This window comes from Microcebus murinus, chromosome 5 (genome assembly GCF_040939455.1).
Source record: "Microcebus murinus isolate Inina chromosome 5, M.murinus_Inina_mat1.0, whole genome shotgun sequence".
NCBI lineage: Eukaryota > Metazoa > Chordata > Mammalia > Primates > Cheirogaleidae > Microcebus > Microcebus murinus.
This window is the reverse complement of record NC_134108.1, coordinates 50,379,997-50,393,068: the sequence shown is the minus strand read 5'-3', so window position 1 is coordinate 50,393,068 and position 13,072 is coordinate 50,379,997. Positions and strand designations below refer to the sequence as shown.

At 36.7% G+C, this 13,072-nt stretch overlaps 1 protein-coding gene across 1 annotated transcript in view; it reads right to left on the bottom strand.

The window, feature by feature from the left end:
- SEC63 (SEC63 protein translocation regulator) overlaps nucleotides 1-13,072 on the bottom strand; it is a 70,118-nt gene that overhangs the window by 43,035 nt on the left and 14,011 nt on the right. The window contains exons 2-3 of the mRNA XM_012753190.3: nucleotides 8,597-8,696; nucleotides 2,710-2,824 (exon numbers count right to left, since the gene is read on the bottom strand). Of these exons, the coding sequence (XP_012608644.1) occupies nucleotides 2,710-2,824; nucleotides 8,597-8,696 (215 nt within the window). The remainder of the gene's footprint in view (nucleotides 1-2,709; nucleotides 2,825-8,596; nucleotides 8,697-13,072) is intronic.

Below are 13,072 nucleotides of genomic sequence, written 5' to 3'. Positions count from 1 at the left end.
GAAGTTTTCATCCTGTATTTTGTCCCATAAATTTCATCCCATGTATTTTATAAAAATACACTTATATTGTCCAATATATTTATTTTATTAAGCACCTACTATGTGCCATGCAGTACACTAGGCACTGATTTGAAAGTGAAACCACATAATGCCACATTTAAATATTAGGTTATTAAGTATGGAACGTGCAATTTCCTTAAGTACTAAGTTTGACAGTTGATATCTGACATTTCACTTTGACATATTTTATTTGCTTTTTTGTTTAATTGTAAAGGTACATATTCATTCTTTCAAATGAATGTTTTGGCTTGTGATTATCTTTCAAATTTTTTACAGCAATTTTTGTGCAATCATGGATAAGTCAGAAATTCGTGTTATTTTTTAATATGAGTTCCATTGTGTAACCAATGCAGAAGATAGCTCAAAACATCAACGAAGTGTTTGGAAGGATGTGGCTAATGAACACACAGTACGTCAAAGGTTTGAAAAGTTCCATTCTAGTGATTTTAATCTTGAAAATGAGCCACAAGGGTGATCTGAGACCACAGTGGATAATGATGAGCTGAAAGCTGTAGTGGAAAGGAATCCATCTCAACCTAAGCGTGAATTAGCAGCAAGGTTTGATGTTACTATCCCAACAATATTGGACCATTTGAAACAAACAAGCAAAGTAAAGAAGCTGGATAGAGTTCTGCATGAATGAAATGACCATAAGAAGAGAAATCATCTTGAAGTTTGTCTTTTTTTGCTGTCATGACATAAAGTCAAACCATTTCTACTACGTGTGATGAAAATGGATTATTTACGACAAGCGCAAGCATTCAGCACAATGGTTGGATAAAGATGAAGTGCCAAAACACAGTCCAAAACCAAATATTCATCAAAAACAGCTAACAGTGTCTGTTTAGTGATCCAGCGTTGTATTATCCACTACAGCTTCGCGAAACCTGGTCAATAGATTACAGCAGATGTCTACTGCAAACAACTGGATGAAATGATGAGGATGCTTGCAATTAAGCAGCCGATATTAGTCAACAGAGACAGACCAATCCTCTTGCAAGACCACGTCACAAAAAACAATTCTGCTTCAATTACAGAAGCTGGACTTGGAAACTCTCTGTCATCCATCGTATTCACCAGACCTTGCATCAACTGACTACCATTTCTTTCAGGCTTTGAACCACTAAGAAGTGAAAGGAAAAGAAAAATACTCAATTCTCAATAAGCTGTAGAAAACACCTTTGGCACTTTCATTGCCACTTGCTCTCCAGGATTCTTCACTGCTGGCATAAACAAGCTACCATTAAGATGGCAAAACTGTGTCAAAAGTTTAGGCGCATATTTTGATTAATTGTACTACTTCTTATTTGAGATATAATAAACTAAGTTTCTGATTCAAAATCTGACATTTCATATTTAATGACCTAATAAAAAAAATAGACATTTAAATATCAAAAAATATCACAATAAATTAAGTCTAGCTCAAAGAACCCTCAAATCAAAGGTTAACTGTCTAAGGAATACTTAAGGTTTTAGCTGCTTATCTATTCTACTATTAAGTAAACATTTAGTAAGTTGATCTTAAATGTTTCTTAATTAGTCTCAACTTCTATTTCTTTTTTTAATCAGGCAGCTCCTTGAACCAGAAGAGGTTCAAGGAGATTCTTTCCATTTCTATTAATTTTTTGATACTGCTTTTTATTACCTTTTTAATCTTAGAAAATCTCTCTCAATGACCATGACCATAGCAATAAGAAAAATCACATAATATGCAAACTTTTCTTCTACAAAGCAGAAAACTAGCTGATATACACTCTCCTTACTTTGTATCACATGAATGTCTGGATCAAGCCATCTACTAAGCAGAGACTCAAAGTAAAAGAAAGTGATTGGGGAGGGTGGGGAATAGAAAGAGCACTGGATTCAGCTTGGCTACTGACAAACGGGGGACCCCACACAAGACACAAATTTTCTAAGCCTCATTTTTTCTCTTATTTAAAAAAAAAAAAGCCTAGAAAATGTCCACTATTAATTTCAGTTTTAACATTCTACTGATATACTAATTTTCTATTAGGATCCATTAATCAAGTTCAATCAGATCACCTAAGGGGCACAACTCAGAAATTAATCTGAATTACTGTGACAATGACATTAGTTCTTTATAAACCCCCAACACAGATACAACACACTATCTTTTTTTTTCCTTGAAAGCAGTCTCTGTCACCCAAGCTGGAGTGCAATGGTGCAATCATAGCTTGCTGCAGCCTCAAACTCCCAAGTTCTAAAATGATACTCCTGCATCTGGTTCCTAAATAGCTGGGACTATAGGCAAACACCACCATGCCCAGCGAATTTTTTTCTTTTCTTTTCTTTTTTTGTTTTAAAGAGACAAGGTCTTACTATATTGCCCAGGCTGGTCTCGAACTCCTGGACTCAAGTGATCTTCCCACCTCAGTCTCTCGAGTTGCTGAGATTATAGGCATGAGCCATTGCACCCAGCCCAATTCTTAGTAATATGACAATCAACAGCTATAGCTTAAAAACAAATACATTAGAATGATAATGGATTAGGTATCTTTATTTTAATAAAAAATTTAACTGACCAAAGTCTGATTTTTTTGGCATATCACAACATTTTTTAGGATGTGGACCTATAATGTTTTCATTGAATCATTAAACTAATGTGCATTATATAAAAATATTACTTACAGGATCCAAATTTAATACTTCATAAGGATTGTATTCTTGATATTCTCGGTCTGTTTTGGAAACCTTGTATGCAAGGAATAAGAACAATGCCCATCCTGCAAGCAGAACTATTTTCCTGTTTAAAAAAAAAGATAAATGAATTATAAGTAAATACAACTGTATGGTTTTCCTTTAAGAGTTTAAAGATATTATGGCAAGATCAATGAATAAAATAATCTAGGGTAGGTCCTTACCACTATGCTATTAACTCAAATTCTACAATCACTGAATGTAAACTCCTGTTACAAGGATAGTGTCTTCTTCACCTCTGAATTCCTTAGAGTCTAGTACAATGCCTTGCACATAATAGATCTTCTCACAATTGCTATCTGCATAATTTTAAATATAGGAGTGAATTCAACTTATTAACTTATCCAACCCATTAAATTTGATCAAAATATATAAAGTATTCAGTAAACATTTAATATAAAAGAGAATTGCTTTGACCTAGCGATTACGCTTTTAATAAGATAAACTAAGAAAAAAATTGGTCAATTATGCAAAGATAAATAAATAACCTTGTTGATAATACAACTTTGTAAACAACCTAAATGTCAAATTATAAGGAACTAATTAAATAAACCATTTTTAGGGGACTAAATTAAATAAACCATGATGCAGCCACACAATGCAAGATTTTATAGCCAATACAGACACAGAAAGATGAGTGTAATAGCTTAAAAAAAAGATATAAAAGGACATATAATGTGAAAATGAACTAGTTTCTTCTCTCTTCAATATGTTCTGTTTAACAAAAATAAAAGGGTGATATTACCAGTGTTGGAGAGGCTAAAGAAAAAGGAACTCTCATACACATCACACTCTGAAGGAGTATCTGGCAATACGGTATTAAAAGTCCTAAAGAAGTACATGCCCTTTTTTCTTCAATACATTCCATTTCAAATAATTTAGAAGGAAATAAATTAGAATTAAGTATATAAAGCATAAAAAAGTGGTTACAGAGATGTAAATAATAGCCTTAAAAAAACAAATATCTATCAACAGATTAATGGACAAATAAACTAATAGTACATCTATATAGTTAAATACTCTCTAGCCACTAATAATATTTGTTGTGGATGACTGCCTACCTTGTATTGCTAAGTTTATAAAAGAAGAACAGCTTTCAAAGCTGTACATATATAACATAATCCAATTTTGTGAATAAAAATGTATGTAGAGGCCAGGCGTGGTGGCTCAAGTGAGCCTGTAATCCTAGCACTCTGGGAGGCCGAGGCGGGCGGATTGCTCAAGGTCAGGAGTTCGAAACCAGCCTGAGCAAGAGTGAGACCCCGTCTCTACTATAAATATAAAGAAATTAATTGGCCAACTAATATATATAGAAAAAAATTAGCCGGGCATGGCGGCGCATGCCTGTAGTCCCAGCTACTCGGGAGGCTGAGGCAGGAGGATTGCTTGAGCCCAGGAGTTTGAGGTTGCTGTGAGCTAGGCTGATGCTACGGCACTCAGCTCTAGCCTGTGCAACAAAGCGAGACTCTATCGCAAAAAAAAAAAAAAAAAAAAAGTATGTAGAGTAATCATCTTAATAATGGCTAGCTTTAGGTGATAAGTTGAATGACTTTTTTTATACCCTTTATATAACAATTTGTTACACTGAGCAGGAACTGTTAGACAAAGACATAAAATAAATCATAGGCCAAATCAAACAAAATTGGAATGACCTGTTCTTAAAGAAGAAAATCTCATCTCCCAATGTTTCCTAAGTTTTTCCAACCATCATGCTTTTTGCTCTCTTAGATCCTTCTACCTAGAATCCCCGTTCTTTATCTCTGCCATACAAACCCTATTCATCACTTAAATAATCCATCCTCCATAAACCAATCCTTAACCCTTGCCAAGATTATCAACAAGAGAGAATGGTTGCAGCCACAAAGAAGCACAAATCATGACTTTCCTCCTCTGACTCATTCTAAGTTCCTTGAGCATGTGGACAGATCTTATTCAGTTTTGACTAACCCCACAGTAGCTTGAACACAGCTGACATTCAAGCAAATTTCTTTCCACTAGGCCAAAATAATTCTAACCCTTGTTAAGGGCATATAACTTCAAGCTGCTTTCCATAACATCTATGTGCCCATCTATGTCCAAAAAGGAGACATATCCCTACGTGGAAACGCCACGACTTTTGCCTGGCTATCTAGTGACAGGCAGTTGAGAAGATAGGCTCCAGAACAAAACTACATGAGTTCAACTCCCAGCTTTACCATTTATTAACTGAGAGACCCTGGCATATTGTTTAACTTTTTTTTTTAAGAGGCAGAGTCTCCCTGTTGCCCAGGCTAGAGTGCATCGGCATCATCATAGGTCACTGCTAACCTCCTGGGCTCAAGCCAGTAGTAGATAGGACTACAGGTGCACGCCACCTCATCCAGCTTTTTTTTTTTTTTTTGAGACAAAGTCTCCCTTTGTTGCCTGGGCTAGAGTGCCATGGCGTCAGCCTAGCTCACAGAAACCTCAAACTCCTGAGCTCAAGCAATTCTTCTGCCTCAGCCTCCCAAGTAGCTGGGACTACAGGCATGCGCCACCATGCCCAGCTAATTTTTTCTCTATATATTTTTAGTTGGCCAATTAATGATATTTTTTTTCTATTTTTAGTAGAGATGGGGTCTTGCTCTTGCTCAGGCTGGTTTTGAACTCCTGACCTTGAGCAATCCTCCCGCCTCGGCCTCCCAGACTGCTAGGATTACAGGCGTGAGCCACCACACCCAGCCCAATTAATTTTTTTTTTATTTTGCTCAGGCTGGTCTTGAACTCCTGAGCTCAAGCAATGCTCCTGCCTTGGCCTCCTAAAGTGCTAGTATTACAGGTGTGGGTCACCAAGCACGGCATCAAGTTGCTTAACCTTTTACACCTCCAACTTTCAGTGTGGATGTGAAAATTAAATGAGATTAGGTATATAAAGTATTTAGAAGATGCCTAACAGATAGCAGACAATCAATTCACATGAGCTACGCACTGTTATTAGAAGTTCTTACCCATATCTCAGCTCTCACCTTAGACCTCACTTAACTCAGGGAAGCTTTCTGTCTTGGGCCAATTAGGAGATCTCACCCTGCTTTTTCATGGTACTGCTCTCCCAGCCCTTACTAATAATTCTATTATCATGACCTGTTTCCTTGCCAGTATCCCCCAAGATTGCAAGTCATCGAACCATGTCTATTTTGTTAATCAGTATATCCAGCAACTAGTCATGATATCTGACACACAGTAAGCACACAATAACTACTTGTTGAATAAATAATAAAGACAATTAAAACTGTGAACTTTTAACTCAAACCCAAGGTTTCTAATACCTTCACATTTTGTTTTGCCGACTCTCCCAACAGACTAACAAAGCTCACAAAACAAAGATAAAAATACAACTGCAAACTACAAAAGCAAGATTTAAAACCAAACAAGGGAAAGAAAACAAAACACCTAGGATATGCTAGACCCTATATCAGATGTTTTACATGCAGCACCTGACTCTCTGAGCCAAGAAATGAAGGAAAGAAAGGATCAGGACCAAATCCCCAGGCCAATGAAAATTACCGCAACCAATAAAACTATGATCTAGTTTTCTGAGAGTCAAAGCAAAGGTGAAAACAGAATGGACTACATCATGCTCTGTGCTCAATTTTTTAAAAGCATATTTGGTTCCTCTAAAATAAGCATTTTCCCTGCACACAGCTTCAGTAATTAACTTGTGAGGTCTTGCATTTATTCTTTAAGCATATTTTAAATGTCATTTTGGAAGCAACTTCTAGAAATTACACACCTTAATTTCAGGGATGCTGTCAGAGGGAAGCATTACATAAGAACTGACCAACTGACCAGCCAACCAACTGATTATTTTGAAAGAACATTTCAGGATTAAGTATCAAAAAAATTTTAATGGCTTCTGGCCTTATCTAAATTGTTACCAGTATCTACTTAATCTTCCTTACTTAAACATCCCTTAATCTGCACTTTAAGTAAATCACTTTATTAATAACTGAAAAGAACTTCACAAAGCTTTTATTTTTCTTGAAAACTGAGGTTTAGATACGCACAAAGTGTTGAAGAAAGCCAGAACAAAGACTCAGAGGTCAAAAATACAGTTGTTTCTCAGTACCCTCAGGAGATTGGTTCCAGGACCCCACAGATACCCAAAATCTGCAGATGCTTAAGTCCCCATAGGAAATAGTGTAGTATTTGCACATAACCTTCTCATATTCTCCTGTATACTTTAAATCATCTATAGATAACTTACAATACCTAAAACAATGTAAATGCTATGCAAATAATTGTTATACTGTATTTTTTATATATATTATTTATCATTGTATTGGTTTTTGTCCCCAAAATATTTGTGAGACACAGTTGGTTGAATATGCTTACGTACAACCCATGAATATGGAGAACAGATTGTATTTGTCTCACTGCTTCATGAAAATTTAATTTAAAATGAGAACCAACAACAAAGAAAAAACAGAAAATATAAAACTACTCTCATCAAGACTGACTTTGCCTATATTTTCACATCATTAAAGAACTCTTGGACAGGCAAGGTGGCTCACACCTGTAATCCTAGCATTTTGGGAGGCCGAGGCAGGTGGATTGTTTGAGCTCAGGAGTTTGAGACCAGCCTAAGCAAGAGCAAGACCTCATCTCTACTAAAAAAATAGAAAGAAATTAGATGGACAACTAAAAAGTATATACATATATAAAGATTAGCTGGGAATGGTGGTGCATGCCTGTAATCCCAGCTACTCGGGAGGCTGAGGCAGGAGGATCCCTCGAGTCCAGGATTTAAGGTTGTTGTGAGCTAGGCTGATGCCATGGCACTCTAGCCTGGGCAAGAGAGTGAGACTTTGTCTCAAAAACATAAAACAATAAAAACTCTTAATACCAGAGGTAAACTTCCCCTCCCCATACAAAGGAACTAACTAGGCAAAGTCAAACCTCACAAAGAAAAACTATTTAAACCCCCTGAAATCACACAGCTATGCTGAAAACTATCATCACTTAAACTAAGATTTAAAAATAACTGGTTCTACTCTTACTAATCTTCTTTGCTAGGTCTTCTCTTCCTATCTATTCAATAGATAAATGTAGGTAATTCACAAGATATAGTTATCCAATAATGGCAACTCTCTCACCTCCTATCACAGTTTCATCTATTACCTCTAAGTTGATGGCTTCATGTAAAGGTCCAAAGCCTCTTAACCAGCATGCTCCATAGCCTCACAAAATCAAACAGGCCTGCCTGCTCTAATTAAACATACTAATGGCCTGTTTAAGCAGTTGGGCCTGCCAATACAAAGGGTGACTAGGTTCCTATTCCACTACTTTTAGCTACATGATCTTGGTCAAGTTACCTCATTTTCTTAGCCTCAGTTTCCTCATCTGAGAAAAAGCCCAAACATATACTTTGAAGTTAATATAAAATTAAATTAGATAACACATAAACTCTTAGCATAGAACCTGGTACACAGTAAGTGTTCAATCAACTTTAAGTATCACCATGAATTTTACAAACTTGACCATGTCACTTCCCTACTTTTGAAATCTTTTATAGATTCCCCAATACTCATTAAGATAATATTCAAATTCTGACACAGGTCTTACTTCAAGATTTGACTTACTGCTCTCCTCCTTCCCCCAGTCAGAAGTATACTCTCCTTCCTTTGAACTTCTAAACCACTTTTCAGACAGCTCTCAAATTTACTAATTATATCTTACTCCTACTACATACAGGCTACAATTTCTTTACAGACACACATCTTACTCATTTTACCCACATTTTGTATGACACCTTGCAAAGAATAAGCACTAAATATGTTTTTTATTGGAATTCATTACTTACTTTACTGTAGGAATAATATTTGGCTGGGGTTTTAATAACCGTAAACGATACCACATGCATCTTCCATATACTTTTCTGATATTCTTTAATCGAATTTGCTCTGTCAAAAAAGAAAAATAAGATAAATTAAACCATTTTTCACAGTGAAGGTAAAACCCATTAATATCATAATAACCTTCAATACCATGCTAATAATTTATTGGAACATGAAAGTACTGCCTATTCAAATAACCTTTAAAAAACTTTACAAGATAGGTTAAATTTTCTGTCATTTAGAACAAATCACCTATCTGGAAAACTTCATTTTTCATGTGACTTAACTCATTGAAAATGTAAAAACTGACTTGCACCCAAAACATTTAGTCATATATGATCAGTAATTTCTGAGAAATTCTTTCCCCCTTTCCCTTCCACTGAAGAAGAAACAAAAAGCATAAAACAGTTAAAACATGATTATTAAGAAAGCTAAGCAGAAATGATACTCTTCAAACATAAAAATAATTGCCCATCAAAATATCTTCTAACAACAAAGTTTAGTTAGGTCTTATCTATTTAAGATATAAAACTACCATGTTTCCCCGAAAATAAGACAAAGTCTTATATTTATTTTTCCTCAAGAAGACACCCGAGGGCTTATTTTCAGGGGATGTGTTATTCTCTCTGGGCTCAGTAGGAGACTGCTTGCTGAAGCTTTTCCCCTATCCCCTGGTGTTTGGGGGGTGTGAGAGAGGCCCAGAGTGCCCAGAGTAAAATGGCAGCCACAGCTTTCCTTCTTCCCCCTGGGGACACACAATACCTAAAGCAGAGCATCCCACTCCTCACTTCACTGAGGCAACTTTCCCATCAAAGCCTCAGCTTGCAGCACACACAGGATGGCTGGGACCTGATGGAGGAGCCGACCTTGTTGGTGTGGCTGCTCGTACCTTTCCAGTCACCTCTGGGATAGTAGCTGGGATAGAGCTCTCATGGGGCAAGTGAGAAGGACTGCTCATCTTCTTTATCCTCGCAACAAAATGCATAGGTTGTGCAGATAACGCTGCATAGCCACGCCCATCATCACTAGGTCTTATTTTTGGGGTAGGGTGTATATTGTGCAAATGCTTAGAAATCCTGCTAGCGCTTATTTTATGGGTAGGTCTTATTTTCAGGGAAACACGTAATAGAATTTGGAGCTTTAACATAAAATCGACTTGCAGTCAAAATGAAGTTGGAAAGTAAAATTCGGTATCACAAATTCTAATTATTTTGTGTTAAATGGGAAAAGTCTCCCAAACCCATAAGAACTTAAGACAGGTTTATGTAAAAGTTGTAACAAAAGCTATTATTTTAGTTCCCAGTAAAAGTGTGCAGTTCAATTAAAAAGAAATTAAACCAAAGCCAAAATAATATGTAGTTTCACTAAATTCACCCCAATCACTTGGTTTGAATAACTCTCCCAAGTTGGAAAAAAAATTTTAAGTTTTAAAGTAAAAATCTACCTTTTCAAAAACATTATGTCAAAAGCAAAGTAGAAAGCCCCTGCCCATCTCAAAGTCCAAGCAAAGACTTTGAAGGCCACAAAGGCAATGCCAAAAGGCATTCACAACCACAAAAAATATCTGCATGTCATCCACCTCTGAAGGCAACTCAAATATCCAAGGAAGAATGCTCCCACGAAAAAACAAGCCTTATCATTATGCCATCATCTCAAATTTCCCCATTACTGAGTCAGCCACAAAGAAGAAAACAACACATTGTGTTAACTTGTGGATGTCAAGGCTAACAAGCATCAGACCAAACAGGCTATGAAACTCTATGACATTGGCATGGGTAAGATCAGCATCCTCATCAGGCATGATGGAGAAAAGAAGACATATGTTTGACAGGCTCCTGACTATGATGTTTTGAATGTTGCCAAGAAAACTGAGATCATCTAAACTGAGTCCAGCTAGCTAATTCTAAATATAAAATTGTCAGCATATTAAAAAGTCTACAAAACTGCAGTCCTTAAATGAGATGTCAGATAAGTAAAAGGACTTGGCATATAACAGAATGCTCCAAAGCTGCCATGTAAGAAGTCCAACTACCCTGTTATCACCATGCTTTGATGAAGGCAGCCACACAGGAGAGCTATCTGGTAGGAGGTATCATAACCAGGTGTGATAGATAGGGATCCATGTAGGGAAGGAGGTGGTAGCAGAAAAGGAGACTGGTAATATGCAGGAGGACTGATCAAATAAGTTAAAATATTAAGGATACCTGGAGTTAGTTTTTCACTGTCAGAGAAAGAAGTGACAAATATAAAAAAATAGAAAAGAACGAAACTTTCTTCTGGTCTATTGGATTGGAATCAAAGGTATCACCATGAATGAATGTCTCTTAATATAAAAATATAGATGCAGCTCCATATACATAGATACATCTACACATACATTTTCCTTAGCTCTGTCTACTTAGTGGGCCCAGGAGCAGCAAAATCCCACTATTAATGTGCACATCAAGCACCCAGATCTTTGGCTTCTAAATACCACTCTCCACTAACAGGAACCAGGGATCCAATTATCTTCCCACAAAATATTAATTATAAAGGGGTAAACAATGACTTTACAGTGGGATAAGCTGAATAGTTGTCCCAAGACGTCCACAATCTAATACCTGGAACCTGTAAATATATTATCTTAAATGGCAAGAGACTTTATAGATATGACCAAATTAAGGATCCTGAAATAGGGCAATTATCCTAGTGGGACCAATATAATCACAGAAGTACTTATAAGAGGGAGGCAGAAGGGTCAAAGAGACAGTAATGTGACAACAGAAACAGAGGCTGGAATGATGCCCTTTTTGAAAAGAGGGAGAGGCACAAGGTAAGGAATACAGGCTATATCTAGAAGCTGGAAAAGGTAAAGAAACAGGTTCTACCCTAGAGCCTCCAGAATGAACCACTCCTAGCAACACTATGACTTTAGCCCAAAGAAACTGATTTTGGACTTCCAGCCTCCAGAATTTTAAGAGAATAAATTTGTGCTATTTTAAACCACTAAGCTTATTACACAATAGGAAACAAATACAGAAAACCTAAGACAGTCACTACCTTAACCAAGTGATGATCGGTGAATATCACTAGTAAGAAGATGACCTGAAATCAGATATCACATGACAGAATGCAATGAAAAGAACACAGAATCAGTTTTGTGAAATTCCTGCTTAGGATACATTACCCGAATCTAATCATAAGAAAAAAACAGAAAACCCAAATTCAAGTTTATTCTACTAAATAAATGGTCTGCAATTTTTAAAGTAAAGGAAAAGTGAAGAAGCAACCTCAGACTGAAGGAGACTAAAGGAACACATCAACTAAATGTGATGTGATTCTGAAATGGATCTTGTGCTATAAAGGACATCATTGAGATAAGTGACAAAACCTGAATGGGCGGATTGCTCAAGGTCAGGAGTTCGAAACCAGCCTGAGCAAGAGCAAGACCTCGTCTCTACTATAAATAGAAAGAAATTTATTGGCCAACTAATATATATAGAAAAAATTAGCCGGGCATGGTGGCGCATACCTGTAGTCCCAGCTACTCAGGAAGCTGAGGCAGAAGGATCGCTTGAGCCCAGGAGTTTGAGGTTGCTGTGAGCTAGGCTGATGCCACGGCACTCACTCTAGCCTGGGCAACAAGTGAGACTCTGTCTCAAAAAAATAATAATAATAATACTAATTTTCATGGTTAAATTATGAACACTTTTGAAAATACCACTTGTGATTTTTAAACATGTTTTAAATTAAGCCTTTATAGTCTATATTTTCAAGTATAAAATCAAGAAAATGTTTGATGAGGTTTTATAAGAATAATGTTGTAGTCTCTTAATGAACCAGATGGTTTGATCTATTCAAAGGTATGATATTCTAATGTCCCCAGTCAAGAAAAAGTACACATGGTTTTCAGCCCCCATAGTCTAATATTACACAATGTGTACATGTACCTTGAAAACCACAGTCTTCCAACCTAAAAATTAAATCTTAACCTTTCAGGGTTATATTTAAGTCAATAAATACTACTATAGGGTATGGTTTGTACATTAACATGGTGGCATTTAGATTTCCAGCACAACTAAATATTCATCGTACACACTGTAAATCTCTATATGAATGATGTCAAGTCAAAGTAACTATCACAGGTAGAGTCCTTCCACAGAGTTTTTTATTTTTATTTTTTTGTAGAGATGAGATTTCTCTGTTGCCCAGGCTGGTTTCAAACTGCTAGGTCAAGCAATCCTTCCACCTCAGCCTCCCAAAGTATGGGGATTACAAGCATGAGCCACCAGGCCTGGCAGACAGTTTTTAATAAGACATTAAGAAAACTACAGAGAGGCCGGGCGCGGTGGCTCACGCCTGTAATCCTAGCACTCTGGGAGGCCGAGGCGGGCGGATTGCTCAAGGTCAGGAGTTCAAAACCAGCCTGAGCGAGACCCCGTCTCTACCATAAAAATAGAAAG